Raw genomic sequence first — 15,622 nt, 5'->3', positions numbered from 1 at the left:
AATGGTTCTCCATTCTTCATTTTTCTTCCGGGATAGCAGTGCAGAGCCTTGTGTCGTGTGCCTCACTGGCTCACTCTGCTCATCGCAAAGCCTTCTGTCTTTTCCTGTGTAAAGCTAGTCTTATGACCGTGATAGCATCCGGTGATTTATGAATGAATCACCGTGACCAAGCAATAGAGCCTTGTGAACCACCCGATCGTTTGCCTTAATTCAAGGTTGTACTAGCTGACCGACTAAGTTTGTTAGCGATGTTTGTGTCAGTTCATGCTGGTACGTAGCAATCGCCGTGCAGTCAGCGCCGTGCAGTCTGCTCAGATAAAAATATATAGGAATATGTAATATGTATATCGCATGCAACAAAATCTTACAACATCTGACAAATGTCCAATTTCCACCTGCATGATATCTGTACAGCAAATACTCTGGTGCAAAATAATATTGCATGACACTCTGGTGCAAATTAGGTTGCCAGAAGCCCCAACATAATTTTTTTACGTCTCATGCAACAAAAACTACACGGTGGCAGACGTTGGTTGCAAATTATGCTGCAGGCTCCCCCCCAACGTAATTTTCTTAGGTTGCATGCATAGAAAAAGCGCTCTGTGCCATTAACGACTGATGCGCCAAACGTAACTTTGGTACGTCGCATGCAGACTGGGAGGAAGCACGCTCGGGGGTCAGGCGCGGGGTGCAGAATAGTTCTGCACCCAGGGAGTCAAATAGTGTGACCCTAATATGCATAATAACAACCTTTGTGATGAGCATCTTGATGGTATTCTGAGCTGACATTAGTACATCACATGTCTATGCATGGGGAAAACGGCATACAACAATCTTGTGATGAGCGGCAAACCGGCTATGCAACACAAGTTCTACATTTGTTGACATGAAGAAGCTGCAACAAGATTTAGCTATGCGACATAAGTAGTATAACATTTGTCCTCACATTGGCGGAGTTACCTACTCTACCAAGAAAAAACACACATGAAAAGTAAAATTACAAGACAAATAAACTTTTTTGGAGTTTTATTTTTCTCAGTTTTTTGCCATTTTTTGTTTTCATTTTTTTTGGATTTTTGTTTTCACTTTTTTTGCCATTTTGTTTTCATCTTTTCTTCGGATTTTTTACATATACTAATTTTTGTGATTTTCTCTCAGAGGTACCACTTGATGCGCCCATTGCGATGATCAACAGAAAGTTCCACACCTCTTCAGACTAAATAGCCTACAAAATAAGCATGATCACATATATGAAGAAATGAATGCAAGTAGATGCACCATGTAAGGCCAACACAAGAGGTGCTACCTATTCGACATATGCCAGGTGAGATAAACATGCTCAACACAAGTATGTCATATGCATATTTATCAGACAGTAAATGGCATCAAGGTTAACATATATCATCACCGTTGGAAGATCGACAAAGTATCGGTTAGTGCCACTAACACCGTCGATTGTATAAGCATATTTAAAAGAAAAGGAATCAGACCTAGTAGTCTTTTTAATATAAAAAATGCACCAGGGCACATATATATAATATATTTTGAATGCAATTGGATTATCTAACAAAGAGCTAAACTAGTGTCGCTGATATATATATATATATATATGTTTATTTAAGCACGCAATATTTGCTCACATCTAATTGGAAAGCATCTACTAGAGCTCTTTTCGGAATGTATAAAAGCAACCCCCTGCCATGTACTAGAGCTGGGAGTGGCAGCAACTTTGAACCCCAAAAGGTGCAAGACTACGATTAGGTAACTGACAAAAAAAAACTAAACATTGCTTACAGACATAAATGTAGTACTCCTACTAAATATTGCTTACAGATTCTTGAGACCCTGACATGAACTAGTACTTGAGAGACATACTATACGCACGGTGTGGCATGTAATATAGTCGTTTCGTGCTGGAGAAGGAAAAATAGGCTAATTACATACACAGAACATGGCGGCAAAGATCCAATCAAATAAGGCAACACTGCATGCAACAGTGCGAAACTAAGAGCGGGTAATTAAGGAAAAAAAATGTCTCATTCAAACAGAAGTGTGGATCCTAGTACTAGTGCTTTAGACACAGCTTTCGTTAGAGAGAAAAACAAGCACGGGGTGAATCCCAACAGATAAGATGTAAAACCCAAAATAATAACAAGGTAAATGGTCATACCTCGTTTCTTCAGATGCCATGCAACTGTTGAATCTACTAAACCCAGTCAAACACATCCAGGTCTTCACCATGAATTTGTTGGCACTGCTGTTGAAGCTCTGGCACCCATAGCTTGGATATATCCTCCATATTTTTGTGCAACCACAGCTGCTGCAAACTGCCCAACCCTTCTACATTCTGTAAGTTTGGGCAACCATGCGCACACATCACTCTCACCAGAGGAAGGTTTGAGACCCTCTCAAGCACTTCACATCCCTCGATTTTGAGGGCAGAGAGGAATGGCATGTCCTCCATCACCTTCAAGCAACTCGCTCCTCTTATTTGTAGCTCTTTCAAGCTGGTGGCCTGATTTCCAAACTGTCATGGGAGAGCTCCCAGCTTGGGGAAGTCAACAAGTTCTAACTTCTTCAAGCATGGAAGCAGTAGCATCCCTGGAGAAGGGGCTTTCTCTTTTCGAATCTCAACAGATCCATCCACTCCCCCCTCCATAGCCGGTGCAGCTGCATCTTCCTCTTCAACAAAGGACCACTCCTCGCAGTTGGGCATACCCTCAACTACCAACCATTCTAGCTTGGGGAAAGCAATGGCCACCGGAGATCTGGGATTAGCCCCCCTGCAGCCCACAAATTCGGGCCCAATATTGGTAATTGCGGCTGCTCCATTAATTCTCAGATACTTCAGGTTGGGTAGCTGCCCAAGTGGTGGAAGATGCACACAAGAAATGCAGTCTATGAGCTTCAAGAGTTTGACTGAGGACAAATGGGTACTGTTCAGCCAAGTTGGATACCTCCGACCAAAGAATCCAAAAATACCTATATATTCCAGGTTCTGAGAAGGGATTAGCTGCTCAAAGATCTTCTCAATTTTGCCAACATCTTCTTCTGAATATGGTATGTCCGAATGTTCTGTGCACCTTAGCTTCAAAACTTTGAGATACTTTTTATCTTGTAGTAATAAATTTGTGCTACAAGGAACTGCTCTTTCCAGTGTGATCAAATCAAGATTCCTCAGCCATGAGAGATGCCTCAGTTCTTCCAACTTCCATCCATCTTGTGTTTTAGCACTACCAGTTTCACCACCAATAGAAAATCCTTCTAAATCATTCAGGAACTCCAATGTCCCTATCCCCTTTGTAACCTGATTTATGGGTGTACCATGCAAACCAAGATACCTTAAATTGCACAACTGGGTGATCGCCAAAGGAAGATTATGCAGAGCTTTGCACATTTGCAAGTTCAGGATCTGAAGGTTTATGAGATAACCAATGGACTCTGGAAGAGAAGATATATCTGTGCCATTGAGATCAAGCAATCGTAGATGGACCAAATTTCCAATGCAAGCTGGAATGGCTTCTATGGATGAACCAGAAAGATTCAAAACTCGGATGCACGGAAGCATTTTGAAAATTGTACTTTCAACTCTTGGTGGCTTGGCACAATGAATGTTCAAAGTCCTTGCTCTAATCTGCTCCTTTCCCACATTAGGAAGATGTACCGAATCCTTGTCAGTGACAATTGAAATACGCCGCAGTTTGGGAAAAAATTTAGCCTCCAAGGATTGTGGGTCTCCGCAAAAACATTCTTCTGCTGATATATGTTGAGCAAGTTGCCTAAAAAGATCATGCATTTTGCAGACCTCATGGTCAAAATACTGTTGAGCTGGTTAAAGGAGATTTCTATGTAACAACTCATAGTAATATTCTTCAGCAGTATCTTCTAATATTTGCTCTTCTATAAAACCTTCAGCAACCCAAAGCCTGGTAAGATCTCCACGCCACATCTCACTATCTTCTGGATATAAGCTGCAATAGAGCAAACATTGCTTTAAATGCCGTGGTAGCTCATCATAACTCAAATACAAAGCACCTGAAAGCTCAGGGGGAAGCTTTCTCATAGACCAAGAACTTTTGTTTATAACCGTTCTCCATCCCTTCTCAGTTTTCTCCTTAGTTGCTAGAATAGGAGCAATAACTTTGATGGCAAGAGGGAGGCCACCACATTTACGAACAATCTCCATCCCTATATCCCGCAGGCTTTGCACTTCTTTGACTTCATTGATGTTCATACTCTTCCAAAGAAGCTCCCATCCAACATCGATTGACATCAGATCAACACGATGCATATGTTCAGCCCCAATTGCCAGTGCAACTGTATCATGTCGAGTTGTCACTAGAACAACTACTGTAGTGGCAGCGTGTAATGGAGTTCTCAGTACATCGATCCATGACTCAGCCTGCCAGACATCATCCAACACAAGGAAAAAACTCTTCTTATCAATTGCCACTTGAAGCTTGCGGCTGAGCTCTCCAGCATTTTCATCTTGGTCATAAGGTACCCCAATTTTGCGGAGAACTTCTTTCAATATAGCAACTTCAGAGTAATCCTTAGAAACACAAATCCATGCTTGTTTGTTGAAGTTCCCTTGTATTTTCTGATCATTATATATTTTCTGAGCGAGGGTTATCTTTCCAACTCCTCCTGTTCCAACAATTGCGAGCTTGTAAGTCTTGTTCTCCTTATGAGCAAGGACCAAATCCACCATGTTTCTCCAAGCTTCCTTCCCCAGAAGATTGGGCTCCTCAAGGCTACTTCGCTGCATACTCTGCTTTGCTACCTGAACTTCCGCTTTAGGCTGCATATTCTGAAGCTTTAAAAATCTTTCACCCACCTTTGAAATCCTCTCAAGTTCAGCATTGAAGTCTCTGATTTGAACAGCAATCTTGTGACGCTTCTGAACATTAGGAATGCAAGTGAACAATGAAATGCCAGTACATGAAGTTGACTTTCTTGATGAAGGATGTTCAGCAAGTAGCTTGCCTCCTTCAGATCTTGCCAGGTCAATAATATCATCAGCATAATACATAGCATCTCTCAGCTCACCAAGCCAATTGTAAACCGCGGATTCTGCAGTCCTCCTTTGCTGGGCGTCATTAAGGAAGCATTGTATTTGGGTCATTGTTCGCTGCAGCTCTCTGAGGTCTTCTTCTACCCCTAGAATCAGAACTGCCTCTTCTGTAATGATATCTTGCAATTTTTTGGCACATGACCCAACAAGAGAATCCAGTATGGTTGCCATCACACAAGCTTAACGAGGTTGATCCACAACAAAGCGATTTCCCTGGAAGTGTAGCTAACTTGCTGGCTGGAAATGAATGCACAACATGTGTTAAGATGATTCGGGAAGTAGACATTGTTCACTAAATTCGTATGCTTGTAACAGAAATCCAGAAATAACAAACCTGTTGCAAGTCCGTTTAAATTTTGAATAAAATAAATAATCTACTTGACGTACGGAGCTTCAATAATGGCTATATTGAAGTTTATGGGTTTTGACTAGATGGTGTTCAGAACTGTGGGACCAGTCAATTGCTGTTGAATAGTGACTGGGCTGAAGGCCCATGTTCTGCTGGCCCATTTCATCTTGTAGCTGTCCTGCCCTAGAAGAGGCAGACGAGAGCCTCCTGAGGAGAGGAGCCGCCAGAGAGAGAACCAAGAAGAGAAGGACTGCTGTTGCTGCTGTTGCAGGTGAGCTCCTCCCTCGCTCTACAATTACGTACTTTCACTTCCCTGTGAATTTTTTTTGTCCGATAAAGATGCCCATGCTAATACAGTAGATACCATAAATCAAGTCAATCAACCTTTTAAAACGGTTCAAGGAAAAAGATCCACATCGATGTTTTATAGATTCAGTACTATCCTCTTTTGCTACTTTGGCTTTTGTAAATAACTGGGTCTTTGGCCGTTCGTCTGAAATTTCAATACTAAAGCGAGGTGTTGAAGTTATTTTTGTTCCATAACTAGGGGTCATTTGGTTTGCCTTACTAAAGTTGAGTCATCAATATTCAGTTACAATAATGATGAAATTTCTAGATCACAAACTGTTAACTTTTCACAAGCTAGCATAGTCATGGTACCATATTTCATTGTAGTAATATCATGGAAACAGAGATTCAAGATCTGGAATACAGTAAAAATCTTACCTTTCAAACCAATCTTTCAGCAAGAAAGAAACAAGAATCAATAGTAAGATCAAGCTACCAACCAATCACCCCTTTCTGATCTCGGTCAACCCATCACTACTTTAATAAGATCTCACTTGCCGAAGCCAAAGGGGAAATGATAATTGATAAGTAACTGGTTGAATAGGTCAGTGTGTCGAAGAGATTTAGAAGAGTATCAGCCAGTGACCCAAAGAAAGCCTCACTGCTGCTGATGTAAAAAGGGACAAGGAGAATGTGAATACATGTTTCCCTTGAAAGAAAGCTGGTTCAGTGAATAGAAGAAAAATTATCACCCAACAGAGCTATCAGAACTAGAGAAAATACCTGAATATTGAATAAGGTTAGACTGCTGCGGAAGAGTGAGATGTGATCGTACAAATCAAGTTCCCTCTCAAGTCCCAACAGGATCTCTTTGCTAAGCAGTCCAACAAACAATCAAACGAGTGCGCCGATCATGACACTTGTGCTGAATCTGTGCAATCAGTGTGTGCAAATAAGGTATTACTTAAGAAAGGTCAAGATGAGGAGGATGAAATATGTAAACTGTTGATTAGAGGGCACAGTTGAGCTTACCAGAGAGTGAAGAGAGTGGATGCAGAAGCTGAGTGAAGCACAAGCAGAATTTTGCAAACTGAACGAATGCATAAACAGAGGAAATCATTGAAAGCTAAAGAGCAGCTCCTACTGAAGCATCACCTTCTTTCCCGCGAAAGTTAAGAAGCACCATCTTCTTGTATCTCATGAATAGTGGCTGGGAGGTTGCATTAACTATGTATAACTAGTTAGACAGTCTACAAGTCTCCATTATTCATTAATCATCCGGAACAGCATGCAGGCAAGACTAGTTAGCAGTCTCATCTTTTTATCTGCTTTAGAGTTGTCTCCACTGACCATCTAGGCAACTTGTACAATTAAAAATAAATCCTGGGATAAACTAATTGATGTAATTTGAATATGTAAATGAGGACAAAAATCCACCTACTCCTTCCGTAGCGTCTTAAAAAATGCAAGAAACTAGCAATGATGGCGTGAGAGAAAGAAGGTTGATTTTGTTAAATTCTTTGATTAGCTATTGTACATTAATCGAAAGACTGAGTTTGCATGGTCTCAAAATAATGATGACCACACTCCGAGTGGGTGACCTGAGGAAATGAACAAGAAGTTCCCATACGAACCAGACGAGGGAGGAGTGGTAAGCGAATGATTCATGAGCAAAAATTATTTCATTTGCAAAGGCTCCTCTGAGTGCATTCTATAAGACATGTATATGAAATGAGTCTTCACACCATGCTTCATAATAATTCCAATAGTGACAATTGCTTGCAGTTTAGATTCACGGGGCGTATGCATTGGCTGGAAATGCGCATCACCAAAGCTGGCACGACATGTTTTTTATTTTATTTTCCCTTTGTCATCTGTGCAAGTTGCAATTTTGAATGTGCTCGTCCATAGATAGGCACATAAATTTAATCCCCTCGTGATGGTAACAAACTACCAATTCCCTGCTGTCTGGTCAGAAATGATTCGACGCTAGCCCGAAAATTGAAAAGCACAAATTACTAGAAAAAATTTACGTAACGCATTTGTTACCCAAAACAAAGCAATTGAACACAGTGCATGGTCAGCAGGACAACCAGAAACAGGCATATCCATTTTATGGAAGTTGCAGATATTATGTTTAACTGAAACTACACAGGGCAAGTTGCAGATGCAGATTTTATAACTAGTCAAGTCTTCGAAAGCCAAAAATCGCCACTGCACTCGAGAAAAGGATATACCTGAATGTGGGGCCGATCCATAATAAGTGTCACTGATTTAGTACAACTTTTATTAGGGATCGTAGGGAGTACTTGATAACTGATAAGCCAATATATGTTCAGAGTGCTAATATATGTTAAGTGAATCGATTTCTTTGAGATTGCCTGCATATATAAAACAATGATTAATGGAGACTAAATCCAATACAGTCTCAATTTGTTTAGAGTTGAGGTTCCTCGGCATATGCATTGGCTGCTAACAGGCACCACCAAGGCCAGGAGACGATGTGGTCATCCCTAGTCCCTTGTGCAAGTTGCAGTTTTGAGAGTACTCAGTGCTGCAAATTGTCACACGATGAATCTAATCCCACCGTACATGATAGCAACAAGCCACCAATTTAATCCCCTGCAGTGGAGTCATGGATATACATTATACTAATCAGTTCATAAAAAAATGTCAGAGAACGTAATCCATCAGCATTGTTTATGCAATTCGTGCATCTGATAAGCAGTCAACACCAAATCAACCCTAGGTCGATGACAGCAACATGATACCGAATCTGTCGAAATTATTAACCTAACCCTGCGAACAAAGAAAGAAATTATCTCACATCAGAACAAAGAAATTACTCGACAGCAGCCCCAGAGAAGATTTGCTACGGCCTCCCCTGCAGAGATTATCTGGCATCCAGGAGCACGGTTTCTCGCGGCGACCCTCTTGCGGCGGCATCCGGGGAGCCCCAGCAGAGATTTCCCTCCCCCTCTGGCATCTTCCGGCGAGGAGCACCCCGGACGGCGACGAAGCCGTCCTGCCGCCGCCGGCTGTCCTGGTCCTGGGGCTTGGCTTTGGCAGCGGAAACTCCCTCCTCCTTTTATGCTCAATCAGGGCCGCTCGCCTTTGATCCAACGGTGAGTCCAGGTCGACCGATATCTGAAGAGACACTGTTTTGGTTCTGTTTGGTTGCCATGCTGAATTGCTCATCCTGTAGGCATCATCTCCCCTTCAGGCTTCAGCTCCTCCCACTGCTTGCTCATCGCAGAACACAAGATAATTCTTACCGTTCCATCTAATCTTTACAGAAACAGTATGAAAGAGTTGCTCGGCCGATTGGATTAGCTACCGCATAATTTTATCGGCAATGCTCAAACCGAAACATGCTTCAGTGGGTACTTCCGCTGTCTCGGTACAACCAAGATTTGATGTAGTCAGTCCTCCTTTCCCAGGCTTAGGAACTGACTATGCAACATAGATATTACATTTATCATGACATAGGCGGAGTTACTTACCCTAGCAACAAAAAGAGAAGAAGAAATACATGTTTGGACAAACAGAGATGATATATTCACGACTATTTTGACCAAAGGCCTGATAAGAATGCATCTTGACAAACAAATAATAACACAAGGCCTGAGATAGTTTGATCAATAACAAGGAGATGCGAGAAGATGCTAAATTAATGGACATCTTTAAGAATGTTGAGGGGCTTCACCGTTTGTGTCGATTGTTGACATGTGCGTTTGGTCCCTCCTCCTTTCTCCGGGCTTGGGACCGGCTATGTAACATATTACACTTGTTGTCACATAGGCGGAGTTACCTACCCTATCAATGAAATACAAACAAAAGTCCAAAGTGTTTTCACAAAGATAACCAAATATTACAAGAAATTAAAAGGAATCTTCAATCTCTTTTTGTAGGCCTGATTTTCGTTTTTCTCTTCTTCTTCTTTGAATTTTGTTTTCTCTTTTTTTTTTCCTTTTTCATATTTTTAATTTTCTCCTTTTTTTTTGTCTGATTTTTTTTGTTTCCTCCCAGAAGAATATCACATCGTACTGCACCAGTGGGTTCTTGACCTAGTTACAGTTCCACAAGCCTTCTGAATTAGCAACCTACAAAACAAACAAGCAACATAAGTAAGAAGATCACGTAAAAGAGATATTGGTATCATCTAAATATTATATGAAGATATAAGCAGACCATATGGAAATAAAAGAACCAACCCATGAATGCACTATATGAAACTCTATATCTTTTTTTATTTAGAAAATGGTACTATGTGAACATGCTCAACATAACTGAACCCTCGTATCCGCAGAGCAATAAAATCACCCTGACATTTCTTTTCTTGGCAATTCACCACGGAGAGAATGAATCCCAATACGGGATAGAGTAACAGCCTAACAGGTTACTAACTCCTTTAAATTTTACAGTGGCATCAAAGCATTTTGTGCAATGAAAGGCTTAGGTTATCTAACAACACGGCACGTTTTGTATTTTGAGTTCAGAATGAGTGTGGTATGGATAAGAAACAAGCTGAGAAACAGTCCAGAGCAACAAACAGCAGAGCTGCCTTGTAAATGTGGCATCTATACAAGTGGATATTCAATCTAAGATGTTTATGAAATGCTATTAGTACAATCTGTATATGTGCTCGAGAAAGAAAACAGGGGACATGACAGAATAGAGCATTACACACGCAATGGAACAATGCGGAGTAAAAAAAAAATTCAGAGCAGATGATTAAGGAAAGAAAAGTCCAACCAGTACCTTGTACATGTCTGTGTTGGCATCTAATGGGGTATACTCTACCATGTGTAGACATCTAGGTCTTCACCACGAATTTGCTGAAGCCCCGGCACCCAGAGTTTAGACACCTCCTGCATATCATCATCCAACCACAGCTGCTGCAAATTACCCAATCCGTCGACACACCTTAAGTGTGGGCAGTCCTGCGCATACAGTTCCCTTAATACTGGAAGGTTCGAGACTCTCTCCAGGCCATCACATCCACAAATAAGCGCCTCAGAGAGGAAAGGCAGGTCCTCCACCACCTTCAAGCTGCTTGCTCCTCTCAATCCGAGCTCTTCCAAGCAGGTGGCCTCCTGTCCAAGCTGTCGTGGGAGAGCTCTCAGCTTGGGGCAGCCATCAAGTCGCAACCTCTTCAAGCGTGGCAGCACCTGCACCCTTGGAGACGGGGCTTCCCCTTTTCGAATCTCAGCAGATCCGTCCTCTTCCCCTTCCATAGATGCTGCCGCTGCATCTCCTTCTTCAACAAAGGACCACTCCTCCCAGTTGGGCATATCCTCGATGACCAACGTTTCAAGTTTGGGGAAAGCAGCTGCCACCGTGGATCTGGGATTATCCCCCCTGCAGCCCACGAATTCAGGCCCAATCTTGGTAACCGCTGCTGCTCCGTCAATTCTTAGGTATTTTAGGTTTGGTAGTTGCCAGAGTGGGGGAAGATGCACACAGGAATTGCAGTCTATGAGGATCAAGTGTTTTACTGAGACTAAATGGGTGGTACCAAGCCAGGTGGGGAACCTTCGACCAAAGAAATCAGCAATAATAAGATCTTCCAGGTTGTGTGGAGGGATAAGCTGCTCAAAGATCTTCTCAATATTGCCAACATCTCCTTCTGAATAAGATTCAACCGGATGTTTTGTGCAGTTTAGACTCAAAAGTTTCAGATATTTTTTGTCTACTAACAATGAATCTGTAGTAGGTGGTGATGCTCTTTCCAATTTGATCATATGAAGCCTCCTTAGTTGCAACAGATGCCCCAACTCTTCCAACTTCCATCCATCTTGTGTTTTACCAATATCACTTCCACCACCAATTGGAAATCCTTCCAAATCATTGAGGAATGTCAATCTACCTATCCCTTCTGGAACCTGATTTATCGGTGTATCTTCCAGACCAAGCCGCCTTAAGTTGCACAACTGAGTGATTGACGAAGGAAGATTGTGTAGAGCATCACACCTTTGCAAGTTCAATATCTGAAGGTTTATGAGAGAGCCCATGACCTCTGGAAGACAGGATATTTCTGTACCATTGAGGTCAAGCAACCGTAGATGGATTAAATTTGCAATGCAATCTGGAATTGTTTGAATGGACGAACCAGTCAGATCCAAAACACGAAGAAGCAAAAGCTTCTTGAAAAGTGAATGATCAACTCCTTGAGAGACCCCATAGAACATTCCAAGTAAAGTCCTCACTTTAAGATGTTCCTTGTCCATGGTAGGAAACACTAACATATCCTTCTTGGTGACAGCTGAAATGCGCCGTAGTTTGGTCATGCTTTGAGCCTCTAATGATTCAGGATCTCCACTAAAACATTCATCTCTTGATAAGTAGCAAGCAAGCTGCCTTAAGAGGTCATGCATTTTGCAGCTAGTATGGTCAAAAGTTGAACCATCTGGTTGGAGGAGATTCCTATGGATTAGCTCATAGTAGTACTCCTCTCCTGTTTCTTCTAGTAGTTGCCCTTCTTGCTCCTCTATGAAGCCTTCAGCAACCCATAACCTGACAAGATCATCACGTTTGATGGTAGAATCTTCAGGATACAATGCACAATAAAGGAAACATTGCTTCAGATGATGTGGTAACTCATTATAGCTCAGATATAAAGCTCCTCCTATATCATCGTGAAGTTTGCTCTCAGACCAAGCACTGATTTTGCTCAAAATCTTTTTCCACTCGTTCTCTGTTTGATCTTTGCTTGTCAAAACACGAGCTATGACCTTGATTGCTAGGGGGAGGTAACCACATTTTTTAATAATCTCAATGCCCGTGTTTCTCAGATTCTGCACTTCTTTCTCTTCAATTATGCTCATGCTCTTCCAAAGTAGCTCCCACCCCACCTCTTCTGACATAAGGTTAACTCGATGGGTATGCGCTGCATGGATATCCATTGCGATTCTATCATCTCGTGTGGTTACCAAAATTATTGATGAAGCTGCAAAATCAATTGGGGCCTCTAATAGATCAATCACACTAGACTTCCACACATCATCTAGGACAAGAAAGAAACTCTTGCCCTCAATTGTTTCTGCAATCTTGTTCTGGAGTTCAGCTATGGTTTCACCTTGATCTTGATACACTCCAATATTGCGGAGAATCTCCTTTAAAAGATTAACTTCATTACACTCTTGAGAAACACAAACCCATGCTTGTTTCTTAAATTCTGCTTTTACTTTTTGATCATTGTATATTTTCTGAGCTAATGTTGTCTTACCAACTCCTCCAGTTCCAACAATAGCGATCTTATAATCCTTACGTTCCTTGCCTGCAAGTACCATATCCACCAATTTCTTGCTGGAATGCATAATCTCCTTTCCCACAAGGTTGGGTTGTACAAGCTTGGAACTTTCTCTCACTTTTGATGTTGAACCTTGGCCAGTAGGTCCGGCACCAAGATGTAGAAAGCTATTTCCATGCTTTGAGAGCTGCTCTACTCTGTCGTTCAGGTCTCTGATCTTAACAGCAATTTCATGACGCCTCTGAATAACAGGAAAGCAAGATAACAACGAAATGCCACAACCTGCAGTTGAGTTTTTTGATGATGATGATTTGCGATCTTTCAGTAACTTGCTTCCTTCGAATCTAGCTGAGTCAACAATGTCATCAGCATCGTACATAGCATCTCTTAGCTCACTAAGCCAATTGTTAACTGCTGACTCCTTTATCCTCCTTTGCTCAGCATCATCAAGAAAGCATCGTATTTGTTTCATTGTTCCTTGCAGTTTCTTTAGTTCTTCTTTTACACCAAGAATTAGCACTGCCTTCTCTGCAATGATTTTTTGCAACTTTGTGATGCATGATCCAACCAAAGGATCTAATACAGATGCCATCAGATCAACTTGAGGAGGGAGATCCGCCGAAGCACTAAGCGTGGGGCTTGCGAACTTGCTGGCTGCCAATGAATGTATAATATATGTTAAGATGGTTTAAAAACTTCGCAACGTATATGAAATTTATGTTTTATATGGTTAAAGACATCCATATATGCTGCCCCAATAATTTACTTTGCATGTATGCTGGTAGGTCCATCCTGGTGTTTGAAAATTTCAATAGCATGGTGAGGTGTTGAAGCTCAACACCTGAGTTAGCAGGTTGCCTATTTAATGCCTGTTTGTGAAGTGAGATTTATTACCATGAAAGTTACATGGTATCTCATACATACATAGAGCTGCAAAATTGTGACCCTCAGGGTACCCTTCGACCCTCCTTAGTTCAAACAAATGAACTAGATTTTTGAAAAGTTACATGCCATTTTGAAATTTTAGTTCATTTGGTTGAACTAAGGAGGGTCGAAGGGTACCCTGAGGGTCACCATGTTTCACTAAGTTATAATTTAATCTATTGCAGTATTGTTCGATCAGATACGGTGATTGATTTCTCTCACCAGTTTGGAAAATATTAGAAGCAAACAAACACTAATTGTTCTGGGTAATGTAGCTTCCATTTTGAAGAAAAAAGCGAACCATATATGAAATAGGTATAAGTTTCCACAAAATGTGGGCAACACATTTGTCTACGTAAAAATTACCATCTATTTCGGTTATGTATGATAACAACGTTTATTTGTCTGCTCCACTGCAGAGAAGGAAAATACATCGTGTATGTAAAAATCAAAAGCTGCATAGCATCCTAAATATAATACTACATCTTGTATCATTCCATCAGTTACATCAATGACAAATTTTCTTCCTAACCTCAGAAAATGTTCTGCAGAGTTGTAGTTTTATCTATGATGAATGGTGTAGCGATAACTCTTCCTTGTCTGATAAATTTTCTCGGTCACCAATGGAATCAATGTCTAGCATGCTAGCTATCCGGTTGTGATTACATATTTCAGTTACTGTGTGGAAGCAAAGATTCAGGACCTAAATTAAAAATACATTTCTTACCTTACAAGCAATTTGTCGAGCAAGAAATAAACAGCCAATAAGAAAAATCAATTGTAATCATCTTACAGGTGCATCTTGCTCTGAGGATCAACACATCGCTACATTAAGATCTCAACGTGCTCAAACCAAGGGGGATGAAATGGAGCTGCCTCGAGAAATCAATGCACGGAAATAGGTCACAGGATTTTTCTGTCAATCACCCAGGAACAACCGTAGATATCCCACGCGGACACGCCTTTACACCTACAGAAAGGGGGAAGAACAAAAAAATTGATACCTCAGAGGAAAACAAAAGAAGAATTACCACTGAAAAACAGATGCAGAACATTGAAATAACATACCTGAACACAGGTCAACTGATGAGAGTACTGAGGCCTGGAGAAGGAGAGCGATATGTTAGTACCAACTGCTTCCTGCCTCAACACTCTGCAGGACAACTTCTGCGGGCCAACAGTAATGGACACAATGTATCGATATGCTGCAGGAAAGCCAGGCATAAGTTTATCAACTCAAGAGAATAGAAAGAAAGAAATTGCAACAATCACTTGATCTCCTGATGCCAGTGCGGCATGGAGCTTACCAGAGCAAACAGCAGCAAGTAGTACAACAGATCGAGCAAAGCAAGAGCAGAGAAAGTGGCTGGGAAGTGGGAACCTAAACAGCACAGTCTACTAATGCATGCCCGGCGCAATGGTATTGATTCTTGTGAGAAAATTCAACTAGGAACGCTGCATAGATCTAACCTTGGTTGCTGGGCTTGCTGGAATCGGAAGGGGCCAATGGGCAAGAACCAACCAGAGTTGGGATTTCAGTTCTATTAATAAAGAGAGGGTGCTGTGCGCATGTGTTGGTCAAAGAGAACAATGAGGAAGACGTCGAGCAACCAGAGTACATAATGGAAAATTTTCTTTTTATGTTATTATCATTTTAAGGTATTTTTCTCACATTTTATTTTCATGCAACTAGCATAATGTCCCGTCCATATATTTGCACATGAAACAAATTCAG

At 41.3% G+C, this 15,622-nt stretch overlaps 2 protein-coding genes and 1 long non-coding RNA gene across 6 annotated transcripts; 1 reads left to right on the top strand and 2 right to left on the bottom strand.

The window, feature by feature from the left end:
- Positions 1 to 751: 751 nt before the first annotated feature.
- On the bottom strand, positions 752 to 8,781 carry LOC100825129 (putative disease resistance protein RGA4). The gene is made up of 3 exons (XM_024463661.1): positions 6,150 to 8,781; positions 2,171 to 5,311; positions 752 to 1,225 (listed from the first exon to the last, which is right to left on the bottom strand). The coding sequence occupies exon 2, from the start codon at positions 5,243 to 5,245 to the stop codon at positions 3,833 to 3,835; it is 1,413 nt and encodes a 470-aa protein (XP_024319429.1). The 5' UTR covers positions 5,246 to 5,311; positions 6,150 to 8,781; the 3' UTR covers positions 752 to 1,225; positions 2,171 to 3,832.
- LOC112272539 lies at positions 5,391 to 13,884 on the top strand. 2 transcript variants are annotated; one of them, XR_002966574.1, is made up of 2 exons: positions 5,391 to 5,694; positions 13,537 to 13,884. It is a non-coding gene; the product is annotated as an uncharacterized LOC112272539 (long non-coding RNA). The 2 variants fall into 2 exon arrangements; XR_002966573.1 differs by lacking the exon at positions 5,391 to 5,694 and adding an exon at positions 8,701 to 8,836 and having other exon boundaries at positions 13,537 to 13,880.
- On the bottom strand, positions 9,365 to 15,358 carry LOC112268543 (putative disease resistance protein RGA4). 3 transcript variants are annotated; one of them, XM_024463659.1, is made up of 5 exons: positions 15,195 to 15,357; positions 14,956 to 15,092; positions 14,681 to 14,857; positions 10,473 to 13,617; positions 9,365 to 9,814 (listed from the first exon to the last, which is right to left on the bottom strand). In XM_024463659.1, exon 4 carries the CDS (start codon positions 13,553 to 13,555, stop codon positions 10,511 to 10,513), a length of 3,045 nt encoding a protein of 1,014 aa, XP_024319427.1. In that variant the 5' UTR covers positions 13,556 to 13,617; positions 14,681 to 14,857; positions 14,956 to 15,092; positions 15,195 to 15,357; the 3' UTR covers positions 9,365 to 9,814; positions 10,473 to 10,510. The 3 variants fall into 3 exon arrangements, with proteins under 3 accessions (XP_024319427.1, XP_024319425.1, XP_024319426.1); XM_024463657.1 differs by having other exon boundaries at positions 14,956 to 15,358; XM_024463658.1 differs by lacking the exons at positions 14,681 to 14,857; positions 14,956 to 15,092; positions 15,195 to 15,357 and adding an exon at positions 14,615 to 14,632.
- Positions 15,359 to 15,622: the final 264 nt, after the last annotated feature.

The sequence above is a fragment of the Brachypodium distachyon genome, chromosome 4 (assembly GCF_000005505.3).
Source record: "Brachypodium distachyon strain Bd21 chromosome 4, Brachypodium_distachyon_v3.0, whole genome shotgun sequence".
Taxonomy (NCBI): Eukaryota; Viridiplantae; Streptophyta; class Magnoliopsida; order Poales; family Poaceae; genus Brachypodium; species Brachypodium distachyon.
Note: the sequence above shows the minus strand (reverse complement) of the source record. Positions and strands in the feature narration are given on the sequence as shown.

Coding starts and splice junctions, on each gene's coding strand:
- LOC100825129 (XM_024463661.1), bottom strand. CDS start 5,245: ATGGCAACCATACTGGATTCTCTTGTTGGGTCATGTGCCAAAAAATTG.
- LOC112268543 (XM_024463657.1), bottom strand. CDS start 13,555: ATGGCATCTGTATTAGATCCTTTGGTTGGATCATGCATCACAAAGTTG.